General features: G+C 52.4%; 1 protein-coding gene across 6 annotated transcripts in view; it reads left to right on the top strand.

The window, feature by feature from the left end:
• Nucleotides 1-16,634, top strand: part of fam110c (family with sequence similarity 110 member C) — a 242,255-nt gene that overhangs the window by 137,742 nt on the left and 87,879 nt on the right. For 3 of the 6 annotated variants that reach the window (XM_072498649.1, XM_072498650.1, XM_072498651.1), the window contains one exon: nucleotides 323-6,557. The exons of the other annotated variants lie outside the window; for them this stretch is intronic. In XM_072498649.1, the coding sequence (XP_072354750.1) occupies nucleotides 602-1,654 (1,053 nt within the window). In that variant the 5' untranslated portion in view covers nucleotides 323-601 and the 3' untranslated portion in view covers nucleotides 1,655-6,557. Of the gene's footprint in view, nucleotides 1-322; nucleotides 6,558-16,634 lie in introns of those variants that run through there. 6 annotated transcript variants of the gene reach the window in all.

Below are 16,634 nucleotides of genomic sequence, written 5' to 3'. Positions count from 1 at the left end.
CAAGCATCTGACCCTATTTCTATGTTTACCTTTATCGTCAAGAAAGTGAATCTTCCATGCTTGTTTGCAAACTCCTAATGAGTATTCCGATTTGCTGCTGGGCTGTGATAATCTGCTCCCTGGCAGGAGATAGGAGGGGAGAAAGGGAGGCCAGCGAACTGACATAACACAATGTAAATAAATTCGGGGTTGTCTTTGCTGGGGGCTATGTTAGCGTTGATAATTGTGGACCCATCCCTCTTCCATAACACACTCACTGCCTGCTCCCATATAACGTCACGGGCCCTGGGGCTGAGCTATGATTTGCTGTGTTTTATTACAGGAGGGGCGGCCTCACAACAAGGTGGATCAGTTGAAAGGGAGCCAACTCCAGTAAAAGTGAAGTCAGTGTCCATGACAAGCAAGTCGCGCTGTAAGTCAAACACACGAGCAGAGCAGCTGCCAATACTCCACCTTCCCGCCACCGGATTTTGAATTTCTTCTGGGAAATTAACAGCAACAACCACCAAAAAAAAAAGACACACGGTAGAGGGAGAGGACGATAGCGAATCTGGACGATATTTTATTTTTTGGAGAGGTGGGGTGGGGGAAGAGTGCTTCCATGAGAATCTTTTCTCCTGAAGTGAGTGTGAGCTTGTTGGCGTCCCCTGGCTGGAGCGGCAGGGTTGAAGCGAGGGCCATGCCGACTGACATCTCCCACTCTGCCAGCCTGCAGCCGGAGGTGAGCGCCTCTCTGCCCCTGAGGATCCTGAACCGGGGGCCGGGCTACCTCCGCAGGCAGATGGAGGGCGGCAGCCGGGGCCGGCTCAGCGCCGTGGAGAGGCTGGCAGCCGACAAGGGCAAGTACGTGAAGAGCCGCCAGGCGACGGGCTGCCAGCAGGAGGCGGCCGGCTTCGGCAGCTCGGGGGCTTCGGAGGGCAGCAGCAGCGGCGGCGGCGGCGGCGGCAGCAGCGAGGAGAAGCCGGCCGGCTCGCCCAGCTCGGGACCTCTCTTCCGGCCTCCCCTGGAGCGGGCGGCGGGGCCGGCCGGCCCTCCGGGCCGCCGCTCCAAGAGGCACCTGAGGCCGGATTCGCTGGTCATCTACCGGCAGAAGTGCGAGTTCGTGAAGGGGGCCGAGGTCGGCGTCGCCAGGGGCAACCCCAGCCTGGTCAGGAGGCTCATCCAGGGCTCCGGCCTCCGGGACAAGCAGCTGGCGTCGCCCGAGGTGCCCAAGGTTATCATCAAGGAGGGCGGCCCGGGGGACAGCGAGCCGCAGCCGGCGCCCCGGGCGGCGGAGCGGCCGGCTCGGAGCCGGGGAGGAGGCCTGCACCGCTCCCAGTCCGACATCAGCTGCCGCTACTCCAAGGCCTTCTCGGAGTTTGACAGCTTCTTCACCTACTGCGGCCTGCAGCCCGAGGTGATCGAGGACCTGGGCCGGGAGAACTTCACCTCGGCCTCCGACAGCCTGGCCCTCCGCATCCGGAGCGTTAGCGTGCCCGAGTCGGAGAGCGACTTCTCCCGGCACAGCGGCGACAACGAGCGGCTGCTGGAGGAGGCGCTGGGCGAGCGGACCCCCTCCTCCAGCCTGTCTGTCATCGAGCGCAACGCCAGGGTCATCAAGTGGCTGTACGGCTGCAAGAGAGCGCGGGAGAGCAAGGCGGCCGAGCTCGTATAGCGCCGCCCCCCAAACACAACACTCCCAGAGACCGGGACAGCATCCCCAGAGACTGGGACAACATTCCCCAGAGACTCCCGTCAAACATCCCCAGAGACCGGGACAGCATTCCCAGAGACTGGGACAACATTCCCCAGAGACTCCCGTCAAACATCCCCAGAGACTCCCGTCAAACATCCCCAGAGACTGGGACAACATTCCCCAGAGACTCTCGTCAAACATCCCCAGAGACTGGGACAACATTCCGGAGACTGGACAACATTCCCCAGAGACTCCTGTCAAACATCCCAGAGACTGGGACAACATTCCCCAGAGACTCCCGTCAAACATCCCCAGAGACTGGGACAACATTCCCCAGAGACTCCCGTCAAACATCCCCAGAGACTGGGACAACATTCCCCAGAGACTCCCGTCAAACATCCCCAGAGACTGGGACAACATTCCCCAGAGACTGGGACAACATTCCCCAGAGACTCCCGTCAAACATCCCCAGAGACTGGGACAACATTCCCCAGAGACTCCGGCAAAAACTCTGGTCCTGGCATCAATGCGGTTCATTTCCCGCTGAATATTTTTGTGTGTGTGGCTGAATGCAAAAGAGAGGAGGTGAAACGAGAAAGGGATGCTGCAAGTGCTGGGAATGCACAACAACTCTGTTCTCATGTGTGGAGAGATCAGTTTAAAGTTTCACGTGGAGATGCTGTCTCTCCTCCCCCTTGCATCCTCGACAGAGTCCCCCTGGAGGGGAAAAAGATTTTTTTTAATGTCTACCTTTTGAAAGATTTAGAGATATTCTGATGGCCTCAGCTCCGAGTTTCTGAAGTTATTAGTAGTACAGGCTGATTTAATATATTGTTTATTTTTTAAAGTGCAGTGATGTCATGGTCAATTGGAAAGTTTGTAATATTTAAGATTTCAGTGACTTCATGAAAAGAGCTGGCAAACCTCTACTGTTTACCAGCATTACTGGAATCATTCAAATATAAATTACTGTTGCATTACCTGCTCGCAACAATCCAGTTGCAGGATTAATAGCCAACTCATCCCCTTCCCCTTCCACTGAACCAAATGTTTTGCAACATACCCTTCTCATTCAGACAATGTAACTTTAAATGATTGTATTATTCCCCATGTCGCCTCCCCTGGGCTGAGCTGCCAATTGCATAGATCTAAAACTGTCCTTATCACAATGTTTCTTATATTACATTTTATTTAAGAGATTAATTTTATTTTCTGTGTTCAATGCAGAATCAGTTTTCATTGAAAATGGTCTTTGTCTGTGTTAGTCTGCTTAGATCATTGAAAGGCATTGGCATTAAATTTAAGGATGTGTTTATGATATCCCAGGATTATTAGTTTAAACTATCCAGGATAACCAAAAGTATATTACAACTGTATCACCTCACTTCTGTGTAATGTTGAGCACCATGGATTATCAAACAATTCCTGTACACATTTGTCACAAATATTTTCACAGTAACTTCATTGAAGCCTACTTGTAACAATAAGCGATTATTATTATTATCCCAAAAGGCAGCCGTTTTCACACCAAAGATATATTATGACAGTTTTGAAATGTAATCTTATTACAGGTCTGAAAATATTTTTAGTAAAATTTCAATGTTTGCTTTCAGGTACTCTTGCTCAATGACTATTTCCCAGTCAGTTGATAAGGAAAGAGATGAGCTTTAGGTTTTCTCAGTGTCAGCCCTGGAATTGAGCACGAGTAGGATACCAAATGGTCACCTGTGACCCAATAACTGGATTGGTACAGTGGTTGTTGATGGCACAGATATGACTTTAGGATTAAAATTAAAGGAAATCATACCACCCTGAGACAGGCTGTATTGATTCATAAAGCAACTGCATCATGGAGGCTACATATAAATCTTTTTAATTATAAATTGCTGACATAGATTTGGGTTGTTACCATCATATTGTGCTGGATGGCCTTGTACTTGGTGTAGTTTAGATTGTTTAAATTTGAATTCAAGTGCCGGCTCTTTCAGCCTCTTAAAATGAATACAAAAGCAACACGCTGGAAACCTGAAAGGAAAACAGAAAATTGGAGAAATACTCAGCAGATCCGGCAGCATCTGTGGAGAACATTATCTGTAGAGATAATGTTTCAAGTCCATGACATTTCATCAGAACATGAACTCGACCTTTGTCCAAAAAGCCAATTTCCTTATTCTGACTAGTAGTGCTTGCATGTCTCCTTGGCTGACCAAGAATAATTCTGCCTCGTCCCATTCAGGCAATAAGGAAGGGATAAAGTTCAGAATGACCTTCTTAGTGGCAGAAGGCATTTTCTTCATTTAACATTTATTGACTGATTGTACTTAGTGGCATCAAAATAGGAGATTACTGATATATATAAGTTTACTTTACCTCAGTGCTCAGGCTCCAGGTATCCCTCAAGAGAGTGTTTGCTCTGCTGCAGAGTTCTGATCATTCAAATCTTATACAAGTGCACAGCAATGATGCCATCACTAAAATAATTTGAGATTAGCATTCTTTAAAGACTTCGATATTTATTGCACAGCCCCAGAAAATGTCTTCTGTAGCCACCCTATGGTGCCTCTACTTATCAAAACAATCTATGATCAAAATATTAGGATCAGCCACCAGAGAATTTATCCAACCCCCACTAAACTGTGGTGTCTCAGTACTGTTGGATTGTTGGCTTTACTCTAGTGAGTGCAGTCAGCACAGTGGGAGAACAATATACCTGCTGTGACACTCAGTATAAAACTGCCTTTCACTGCCTGGAGAGATACAGTATTCTAATTGTACACTTCTTCATAGACATAATGAGGATAATTTGGATTGGATGATAGTGCAAAATGAGCGTAATCAATTTAGATGCCTATCTTATATCTCTGGATTTTAATTTCTGTTGATTTTGATATCAAAAGAGCCTTTTTAATGCTATCACCCAAAAGTCAAAATTACCCATGTCTGTGAATGGTCGGTGAAAGTGCGGGATTCCATTTTATATTCAGAATGGAGGTCTTGCCAGGATCCCACTAATACAACATAGGAAAATACACAAGATAATAATCTTTATTGTCACAAGTAGGCTTACATTAATGAAGTTACTGTGAAAATCCCCTAGTCGCTACATTCTGGCACCTGTTCGGGTACACGGAGGGAGAATTCAGAATGTTCAAATTACCCAACAGCACCTCTTTCGGGACTTGTGGGAGGAAACCGGAGCACCCGGAGGAAACCCACGCAGACACGTGGAGAACGTGCAGACTCCACACAGACAATGACCCAAGCCAGGAATCAAACCTGGGACCCTGGAGCTGTGAAGCAACTGTGCTAACCACTGTGCCACCGTGCTGCCCAATCAGTATCAGTACCGCAGAGGTGTGCAAATGTGGCACAGGCCAATTGAGGAATGCTTATTTTCTGCTCTGCGGCACTCCAACCTGTTATTAATCAAATTGGATTTTTAATGTGGGGGAAATTCGAAGGAAAACCCACATCCAGCAGGACTTGCTCTATTGGGGAGAAAAAACTTTGTTAAGGTGGACCCAAATCAGTTCTATTTGAGCACATGAACCCACTGATGTGTGTTCATACAATTTGCTTGATTCCACCTTTAAAAAGGTTTTTAAAAAGTCTTCAAAGAAACAAGCTATGCAAGTGTAAGTAATCTTGATTGCTAAAGTTATCACCTTTCACCCTATGTGCTGATTGGCACCCATATGTTAAGTTACCTTGTGCATTGAAGACAAATTCATTTTGTTGTATCAACAGTAGCTAAAGTTACCTTGCTAACAGCCTGTAGATATGAGGAAGAGACTGATGTGCTTTTTCTCATGCAGAAGATTTTCATACCAAACAGAAATATCTGTTATCTGTTGTTCTTGATTAAACTTTGACTATTGAATGCTAAACACTTCAAGGACTTCTGTTTACGGTGTGTCGGTAATCTTTCTGTTAAGTAGTTTGTAAAAAGAAGCACAGTGAACTGTTGGCAAGCTAAAAAGGGAAAATAATTACTGGTCATTGTTAAATAAGAAAAATGAATCACAATGAAAGCATTTTGTTCAGAATGTATTATATATACAAAATTTAAAATGTACTCGCATCAGTGACTGTCTGAGAGATAAGTAATATTGTAAAGATCAATCATTTCTCATGTTTCTGAAATGCCTCCTTAGCTTTGCTATTCTGCTGGAAAGTTAATGCAACACTAAGGGGAGCACAAAAAAAGGTTGTATAAGCCTACAAGAAGTTTGAAAATATGTGCTCAGTTAGTTCACATCTAAACTTGAACTACTCCAGCTTGAGAAGTTAACATTCTTTCGAATCTGGTTTTGATGTTGAATTGTATTTGATAAGCTGGAGGTGTTTTGTTTCATTTTTGCTGCCCTGATAACATTCGGACTGCCTCTGCCAGAGCATATTTGCAACAAGGAATATGTCAACAGGAATGTTCAGATCGCCTTGTATATCCTCCATGCATGTGAACAGATGTCTTGCTGCAGACATAACTGCGAAAACAGCAACAGACTGGGAAAGGGAAGATCAGAGAAAAGAAACTCATCCTCTCTGTAAAATTTAGTTATTGCAGTTTTCCCTACATTGTTACTTTTAGGTATCTCTCAATATGCTTTTCATCAGCAATTCTATATCGGAAACATGAACTGAAAGTAATTTGTTGCTGGAATTACTCTGTTGTTAATACTTGTCAGTAACATGATATTGTTAAATAAAACTATATAAGTACTGGTGTTTGTAAAGGAAGTACCAATTACTGTCTATTGTGAAAATAAATCAGTATTTTATACGATAACACCATGTACCAGGCAAGTAAAGCTGCTCATGTAAAGAGTTTAATGGTTTTCATGTATTTTGTTCACTAATAAAATACTTTTATATAAAAAAAGTGATGTTTTTCCACAATTCATATCACAAAACAGATTATCTATCTATTAACATATTGCTTTTTCTTGAAGCTTGCTGTGCACACACACATTGGTCTTGGCGTTTTCGACATTGAAACAGTGACTACACTTTAGAAGTACTTCATTGGCGGTAAAATAGCTTGGAACATCTTGAGGTTAGGAAAGGCACTGTGTAAATCCAAGTCTTTCTTTGCCTCCTTGTCTTCCTGCACATTACCCTAACCATGAGCAACCCTAGATTTCTGTAATTAGCAACTCGAGAGATGCACGCAAACAGCTTGAAAGTTACCCTGGTTTCTTTGTCCAGGGAATGGTAAAAATGTGGAACTCACTGCCACGTCGGTTATTTGTGGAGAATACCATGGATACATTTAAGGGGAAGTTAAATACAGGAGGGAGAAAAATAGAAGGAAATGTTGATAGGGTTGAATGAAGCAAGAAGGTAGGAGGTTATTTAGAAGCATAAGGGAGCAATGTGTGTAGGTAGGATGGATGGACTGAAGGGTTTCTCATGCTTGCAACTATTACCATGACTCCATGTAAATCATTCCTCAATGATGTGGGCTGATTCTTATCCAGAACATATACTATTTGATATATAAAAATGTAATAATTCATCCACTATTATATGAAGTTATTAAATAAGTTATTTATTCTACATTGCTTTCCAGATTATTATGAAATGTATAAATCTCCAATCCTTTTTATGAGTTACATTTTCCTTTCCCTGTCAAGGTATCTGGAGATCAATACCACTATAACCCACCTCTTAAGTGTTCTTAAAAATATGAAATTAAATTCACTTATTGTCACAAGTAGGCTTCAAATGAAGTTACTGTGAAAAGCCCCTAGTCAGCACATTCCAGCGCCTGTTCAAGGAAGCTGGTATGGGAATTGAGCCCACGCTGCTGGCCTTGTTCTGCTTTACAAGCCAGCTGTTTAGCCCTGTGCTAAATCAGCCCCTGTCAGATTTTATTTAACATTTTCAAGTTCCTAGTCAGTGGAAAATGAGAACAAGAGCTCACTTTATATGCGTTTGAGTGCCAATAAAAATAAACAAATTAACTAATTGACAGCCCCTTAAAGGGCCACTGTAACAAAAGACAAAATGTTAAAGGAACTTAACAAATCAAATTAAAATGTCAGTTTGTGGGGCTGATGATGCGCTTCAGCCCTCAAGGTGCCCACTGAGGGAAGGCCTCAAGTGTACCAGTTGACACCACATGCTCCTGTTGCTCTCTTTGGTTGTTTCTAAATATGGCGGTCAATATGGTCGCCTTCCTTAATTCTAATTACATTTGCTTTAGAGTCGCCAGCTATCTTTCGATACCGCCACAAGGTTCAAACCCGAATACTGATCAAAGAGTTGGTACACCAGTTAGTTAGTTCAAAGTCAATACTATTTATTTACACACACAGCAATATCTACTCATGCACGAAATACTACAGACTAAACTATCACTACCGCTAAAGTCTATACTTAGCTTCGGGCACCCACTCAGCCAGAGGAGCAATGGCCATTGTTCGATTCTGAGGCTGCTTGGGTCGAAGTGGTAGAGGGGAACAGCTAAGGTCGTCCGTCTGGTAGCGAGCGTTGACCTTGGACTTACTTGCTTCTGGTGTAGCTGGTGGACGGGTCTCTCCGCTGTGAGAGCCAAGTCCAAGAGAGCGATTCTCAGGGCGTTCTTCTTATACCCAAAGGGGGCTCTGCACGCTTTTGGGCAGGCCTTGAACTTGGCCCCAATCAATTGGGTCATTTCTTGATCATTCGCATTGATCCTGACCAATAAAGGGGTGGGTGCCCTGATGGCTGGGCGTGTCCTAGGTGGCCGTTTGTCTGCTTTGTTTTCTGCTTTCGGTTTGGGGAACTGGCGCCGTGAGGTCTGGGGCCAGATCGGTTACTTAAATATCTTCCTTTGTTCCCGGAGATGGGCCATCCATATGCTAATGGACCTACAGTTTCAGTCTCGTCTGGGAGCTGTTTCTTCAATATGCAGACAGGCTCTGTGCCTGCCTGCGTTCTTAGCATTGTCCATTTTTCCCTGCAATCTTTGCAAATGTCCTTTTTGTATTCTGGAAGTGGCCATCCCAGATGGTTACACTCCCTCTCTAGGGACACCCATGGGCAAACATAGCCACAGAAGAGAGTGCACTTTACACTCTTCTGAATAAAACTCTTCTGAAAATTAGTAAATTAAACAAAAATAGGAAGCGTGACAGAACTGGTGGGGAACTATAATTAAAACAAAACGTCAAAAGGAAACTTAACTAATTAAACGATAATGTGATTTCTAGGCTGAAGATGCAGGCTGAAAGCCCGTGGTGCCCACCAGTTATGGAAGGCCTGAAGCATACTGGTGGACACTGCGTGCTCCTTCTCCAGAGACACCCAGTAGTGAACATAGCCACAGAAAAGTGCTCACTTTTACGTGAATTCCTGTTCAACCAAGATGTGTCAAACAATTATTGTGATGCCATACCTAAAGAAAAACTAGATAAAGAACATGCAATTAACACTGAAACATTTTATATACTCTTGACAATATAACAAAAAGTATATTTCTCTCAAGAATAATACCTGGATGCTGAACTTCTGATTATTTTAGTGCCCGTTAAAAATATTAATTAGGGAACTGATTGACACAGTGGGTTCGATACTAACATTTGGGGCAATATTTTAACTCAAAACCAATTCACTTACAGAGTTAAAACCAGATCCAAAGTCTGTCCCTGAAACCTATGTTAACATTTTGGTTAGATTGATGGGATGAAAGTGTTCTCTTTCTGCTGGCTGACAGGATCCTGTACAAAATGCGTTTGGTATCAGTCTACAGCATTTAAAGCCCAATTTGGCAATCATTTTCAATCTCACTTGTGAAGCAATAGGAAGACTGCTGTAGGAAATGAACCACTCGTCCAGGAGGGATCGCTCTTTTGAAGTCGGGGCTGAGGTGTATTTTTAGGATAGGATGATAAGGGGCTGGTGGCTGGAGGAGTCTTTGTTTTCTTTTTAGCTGTACTATATCTGCCCTGGGAATGCTCGATATGGAGAAAGGTGCAATGCCAGCACTGTTTATCATTTATTTCAACAAGCACAAATGTTAACTAAAAAGAAAGGGGGCAAATGATGCTGGAATACTGGCATTACTTCTAAAACAGATCATACCCAAGAGTTGGATATAAATATTCCCACTTGATATGCAGCCAGCATGATATAACCTCAGTACACAAGAGTAATTCTGTCAGCCTCGTGTGGAACTAATCACCCCTTTGTAGTTGACAATAATGTTTCCTTTATATTTTGTTCAGGTAATGGCCAATGCACATTGAGTGACCACATCCATAGTATTAGGTACATATATATCACAATGGGTGATTTAAAATGATTAATTAACAGCAATTCATTTTCAGGCTTCATGTGAGTTTATAATCAATTAACCTAAATGGGGTTTATGCATGTTACACAAACCCCAAATTAAGTCAGCTTTTAACTTCATGCTCTACCATTCATTAGTCTTGTATTGCATTTGATAAAATGTGAAAATGTGTAAATGCAGCGCCCACTACACAATTGGACTATATGAATCAGGGTAGCCCTGGGTTCAATAAGAATCAGCCTCAATGGCGAATTAATCTTGGATTGGCTGATCCTGACCAGGACAATAAGTGGGGATTTGGGGCTGGATGTCAGGGAGACACAGTTAGTCCCACAGACATAATTAAATGGATGGATAACTGGGGCGTCATTCTCCGACCCCCCAGAGGGTCGGAGAATGGCCGTTGGCCGCCGTGAATCCCGCCCCCGCGGGTTGCCGAAGTCTCCGAAGGGAGAAAAGTCGGCGGGGCGTTAATGGCGCCGCTACCGCGGAGAATGTCACGGGTCTGCGCAAGGCAGCTGATTTTCGGCCTGCCGATATTCTCCCTTCCGGATGGGCCGAAGTCCCGTCGACGTGATGACCGTTCACGTCGACGTAAATTAAACCTCCTTTCCATCGGCGTGACCCTGTGCTCCAGGGTCACGCCGACCAGCGTGGAGGTGAGTGACGGCCTGGGGGGTTGGCTCTGGGCAGGCAATGGCGTAGCCGCAGTCTGAATGCGTGAGGAGAGGTGTGTCTCGGGTTGTGTGTGTGTGTGTGCGGCGGGGGGGGGGGGGTGTGGTTAGAGTAGGCTGGGCTCCGGGGGAGTGCCGGGAGGGGGTCCGTGCCGGGGAGGGGGATGGGGGTGTCCGTGCCGGGGTGGAGGTTGGGGGGGGGGTCCGTGCCGGGGAGGGGGATGGGGGGGGGTCCGTGCCGGGGTGGAGGTTGGGGGGGGGTCCGTGCCAGGGAGGGGGATGGGGGTGTCCGTGCCGGGGTGGAGGTTGGGGGGGGGGTCTGTGCCGGGGTGGAGGTTGGGGGGGGGGTCTGTGCCGGGGAGGGGGATGGGGGTGTCCGTGCCGGGGTGGAGGTTGGGGGGGGGGTGTCCGTGCCGGGGTGGGGGATGGGGGTGTCCGTGCCGGGATGGAGGCTGGGGGGGGTCCGTGCCGGGGAGGGGGATGGGGGGGGGTGTCCGTGCCGGGGTGCAGGTTGGGGGGGGGGTCCGTGCCGGGGTGGAAGTTAGGGGGGGTCCGTGCCGGGGAGGGGGATGGGGGTGTCCGTGCCGGGGTGGAGGTTGGGGGAGGGGTCCGTGCCGGGGAGGGGGATGGGGGTGTCTGTGCCGGGGTGGAGGTTGGGGGGGGAGGGGTCCGTGCCGGGGTGGAGGTTGGGGGGGGGGTCCGTGTCGGGGAGGGGGATGGGGGTGTCCGTGCCGGGGTGGAGGTTGGGGGGGTCCGTGCCGCGGAGGGGGATGGGGGTGTCTGTGCCGGGGTGGAGGTTGGGGGGGGAGGGGTCCGTGCCGGGGAGGGGGATGGGGGTGTCCGTGCCGGGGTGGAGGTTGGGGGGGGTCCGTGCCGGGGAGGGGGATGGGGGTGTCCGTGCCGGGGTGGAGATTGGGGGGGGGGGTCTGTGCCGGGGTGGAGGTTGTGGGGGGGGGTCCGTGCCGGGGTGGAGGTTGGGGGGGGGGATCCGTGCCGGGGTGGAGGTTGGGGGGGGTCCGTGCCGGGGAGGGGGATGGGGGTGTCCGTGCCGGGGTGGAGGTTGGGGGGGGTCCGTGCCGGGGAGGGAGATGGGGGTGTCCGTGCCGGGGTGGAGGTTGGGGGGTGGGTCCGTGCCGGGGAGGGGGATGGGGGTGTCCGTGCCGGGGTGGAGGTTGGGGGGGGGTGTCCATGCTGGGGAGGGGGATGGGAGGGCAAGTGAGTTGGTCCACCTGGCCAGGTGCCAGCCTCTAACAGTTGGACCCATGCGGTCCATGCCACCTGGCTGGGGGGAGGAGGGGATATGGGCAATGATGACATGTCGTCGTTCCCCCCCCCCACCAGGCCGTCATGTTTTCAGATCATCCAGCGATGCTGGCCGCCGTGGCGGCAGCCGCTCATGTCTATGTTGCCCTGGATGAGGAGGAGGAGGAGGAGGAGGAGGAAGAGCGTGCCAGAGAGGCGGCGCAGGCTGCTGCAGAGTGGCAGGCGGCAGCCGCCCAGGCTGGAGGGACACCCGACCGACAGGACTAGGAGGGGGAGGAGGACGTCGCGGCCCCATGGGAACGGAGGCACCCGAGGGCGCCCCGTGTGTACCGCCCCAGGCAGTCATACCAGGACCTCACGGACCGGGAATGCAGGAGGAGACTCCGGATGAGCCGGGAAACCGTGGCACACATCTGCCACCTGCTGGCACACCTGTCACCGCGTGGCACTGGCGGGGGACACCCTCTCCCCGTGTCCGTCAAGGTTACGGTGGCCCTGAACTTTTATGCAACGGGGTCATTCCAGGCACCGAGTGGGGACCTGTCCGGCATATCGCAGACATCGGTGCACCGGTGCATCCGGGCAGTGACAGATGCCCTATATGCCATGGCGCACCGCTACATCCGCTTCCCCGTGGACCGGGCCAGCCAAGATGCCCGGGCCGTGGGCTTCTCTGCCATGGCCGGGTTCCCCATGGTCCAGGGCACGATCGATGGGATGCACGTCGCCGTGCGGCCACCTGCAGATAACAGGGCCGTGTTCACTAATAGGAAGGGACCTATTCGATGAACGTACAGGTGGTCTGCGACCACCGCATGATGATCCTGCACGTCTGCGCCCGTCACCCAGGCAGTGTACACGACTCATTCGTGTTGTCGCGGTCATCCATCCCCGGCATGTACGAGGGACGCCATCCCCGGCTGAGGGGCTGGTTGCTGGGCGACAGGGGCTACCCATTGCGATCGTGGCTGATGACGCCTATAGGGAGGCCACGCAATGAGGCAGAGAACCGCTACAATGATGCCCATGTAGCGACAAGGGGAGTGATAGAGAGGTGCTTTGGCGTGCTGAAGATGCGTTTCAGGTGCCTGGACCTCTCTGGGGGCGCCCTCCAGTATCGGTCAGATAGGGTCGGCCGCATCATTGTGGTGTGCTGCGTCCTGCACAACATAGCCCAACAGAGGGGCGATGTGCCGCAGGCAGAGGAGGGCGGAGTGGAGGAGCAGCAGGAAGAGGCGCAGTCCTCCCCAGATGAGGGGGTTGGGGGTAATGGTCAAGGCAGACGGGGTAGACACAGGCGGGTGGCTGTCCACCATTACCGGCTGGCCCAGCGGGCACGGGACAGACTGATAGACGCCCGCTTCACTGACTAGATGGGCGTGGGAATCGGGTAGTATGGCCACAGACCGCACACCATGGCAACAGCCGACCACCCACCCCCCCCACCCATCCACCCACCCAGCACCCTCACCCCCCTCCCCAACCCCACCCCACCCGCATGCACACCCCCCCCCCACATTGCCGATCCACCTGCGGCACAACGGGCCGGGCTCACACAGTTGCTGGTGGACGCGTGTCTATCGCAGGCCATGGAGGATGATGTCAACCCGCCCTGCGGTGAGCTCCTGGTTCTACATCGTTGGACTATGTCTGACCCATGGCCACAGTACCACCATCCACCCGGACCATCCCTGCATGCGGCTGTGACACTGCAGCGCACGGTCCCGTTCTCCGCCCGGGGGATGTTGATGGCGGCCCGGGGGAAGGGGGCAGACTCACCTGGGGCTGAAGTAAGACCACCCCTCACACACACACTTGCGCTCAACGTACATGACACCCCCGCACACTTTGGACAGAGCACAAAGGCAGCTTCTGTAGGTGTAACATTGACTTTAATAACCAAAGGAGTTCATGCACGTGCCCTAGCCCCTAAAACTCATCTGTGCCCTGCAACCGTGCCAACTTACTCAGTGTCTAATTGTTTGGCCTTACGGGCCCTTTGACTACGTCTACGTGGTTCCCCAAACGGTACAGCAGAACTGGAGGTGGACTCCTGTGATTCCTGCCCTCTGACACTGGATCCCTTTGGCGGCCGTTTCCTGGGGCGTCCTGGCCTAGATGGGCCAGGCTGCGGCCCGGGCGACTGGGATGGCGAGCTGCCAGCCTGTCCTGCCCGTTGCCCACCCGATGCACCTGGGACGGAAGGGGGGGAGTCCGAGGTGTCGCGGTGTACCGGGACCTCCCCTACAGAGGGAGCCGGGACGGACCACACCACCTCCTCCTCCCTCGGGGTGCCCGATGGCCCCTAGGCCTCTACATGGGTGGGGGATGCGAACGGACTGGCCATCCGATGCCCCCCCCCGACATCTGGCGCTGCCAGTCCTGGAGGCCCGTGCTGGTATCGACAGGGGTCTGCAGGTTTGCAGCCATGGAGCCCAGGGGGTTGGCAAACCCTGTCTGTGACAGTGCGACGCCGGCTCGCACATGGCCACTGGCACCGATGCCCTCAGCGATGGCCTGCAGGGACTGGGCCATGGCCTGCTGAGACTGGGCCATGGCCTGCAGAGACTGGGCCATGGCCTGCTGAGACTGGGCTATGGCGTTGAGTGCCTCTGCCATCTGGCGCTGGCACTGGCTCATGGCCTCCTGTGAGAGGGCAGCCATTTCCTGGGCCACAGACGCCGCCTGCACGGAAAGCCCCAGGCCTCGCAAACCGTTCCCCATGTCTGACACCGTCGCACCCATTTCCTCCACCGCGGACGCCACCCGTGCGGTGTCGGCCTGGGTGGCACGCATGACCGACACCACTTCCAGCTCCTGGACGCGGGTGGACTCCTCCACCTGCGACCGCAGCCGCCGCAAGCCGCCCGTCACCCCCTTCGCTTGTCTCCGGGTCGGTGGTTGCATCGGATCTATGTGTGGGTGTGGTAACTCCAGGAACCCGGGATCCATCTGGGTGGCAGATGTTCGCTTGGGCTGGGCTGCCCTCCGACCGCCCGGCCCCTCTGCTGCTCCTACCTCCACCTGCTGTACCGGGACAGCTGTGTTGTGCGCACCAGTGAGTGTCCCAGACGCCTCATCACTAAAGTGCCCAACCGAGGTGAGTGTTTCTGCGATGGTGGAGGGTGTTGGTGACAGCAGTGGCGTTGTGTCGTGCTCTTCGTCCCACTCTGAGTCCATGGCACTTTGGGGTGGGGGTTCGTCTCCACCCATCCACTCTGAGTCACTGTCCGGTATTTCGTCTTCCTGGGTAGTGCTGTCCCGGGTAGTGGTGTCCCGGGTAGTGGTGTCCCGGGTAGTGGTGTCCCGGCTAGTGGTGTCCCGGGTAGTGGTGTCCCGGGTAGTGGTGTCCTGGGTAGGGGTGTCCTGGGTAGTGGTGTCCTGGGTAGTGGTGTCCTGGCCCGGATGTGACGGGGGCCTGTGGCTGCCCCCCTCATCGCTGGGTGGTCGCTCCTGCACGTGACGGGGGTGTCGTCTCCCTGTTGCTCCAGGTCTCTCCGTCTCCTGTGGTCTCCAAGGGGCATCCTGCGGGCGTCGCATGCCGGAGGGTGCGGGTCTCTCCGTCTCCCGTGGCCTCCGAGGGGCATCCTGCGGGCATCGCATGCCGGAGGGTCCGGGTCTCTCCGTCTCCCGTGGCCTCCGAGGGGCATCCTGCGGGCGGTCTGCATCTGCGGGGATGGGTGCCTGGACGTTTGGTCCTGCGATACACAATGAAGCATGCATGGTTAGACATCAGGCAGTGATCAGGTGATACGGGGGAGGGGGATACACGGGAGGGGGGATATGGGGACGGGCTGTCGGTGGCTCACTTGCTACTATGCCCCCGACCTCGGCATCAGCAACCTCCCAGACCTCAGGTCCACCAGCCAGTTCCAGGGCCCTTTCCTGGTGTTCGGTCAGTGGCCTCTCATCAGCGGTGCCTCCTCCAGTCCTCACATGCTCCCTCTTGTGTGCGCGCTTCTCCTGTGGGGGGGGGGGGTGGCAGGGGTAAAAGGCAACACTGTTAGGCAGGTATGTGAATGCACGCCATCGGTTGCGTGTGCATTGCAGAGGTTAAGGTTAGGGCTGGATTCACTTGGGGATATGGGGGAGGGGGGATATGGGGGAGGGGGGATATGGGGGAGGGGGGATATGGGGGAGGGGGGATATGGGGGAGGGGGGATATGGGGGAGGGGGATATGGGGAGGGGGGATGTGGGGAGGGGGGCTATGGGGGAGGGGGGATATGGGGGAGGGGGGATATGGGGGAGGGGGGGATATGGGGGAGGGGGGATATGGGGGAGGGGGGGATATGGGGAGGGGGGATATGGGGGAGGGGGATATGGGGGAGGGGGGATATGGGGGAGGGGGGGATATGGGGGAGGGGAGATATGGGGGAGGGGGGATATGGGATATGGGGGAGGGGGGATATGGGGGAGGGGGGATATGGGGGATATGGGGGATATGGGGGAGGGGGGATATGGGGGGAGGGATATGGGGATATGGGGAGGCTCACCCTGCCTGCTCTGACGAGGTCGTTCACCTTCCTGTGGCACTGGGTGCCTGTCCGTGGTGTCAGTGCCACAGCGGTGACAGCCTCTGCCACTTCCCTCCACAGACGCCGGCTGTGGCGTGGGGCAACTCTGCGGCCGTGCCCGGGATACAGGGCGTCCCTCCTCTGCTCCACCGCGTCCAGGAGCGCCTCCACATCGCGTGACTCGAACCTCGGGGCTGAGCGGCAGCCAGCCATCCAGTCGGGTGTTGCG

Source organism: Scyliorhinus torazame, chromosome 4, assembly GCF_047496885.1.
Source record: "Scyliorhinus torazame isolate Kashiwa2021f chromosome 4, sScyTor2.1, whole genome shotgun sequence".
Taxonomy (NCBI): Eukaryota; Metazoa; Chordata; class Chondrichthyes; order Carcharhiniformes; family Scyliorhinidae; genus Scyliorhinus; species Scyliorhinus torazame.
This window is presented reverse-complemented; position numbering and strand designations above follow the sequence as displayed.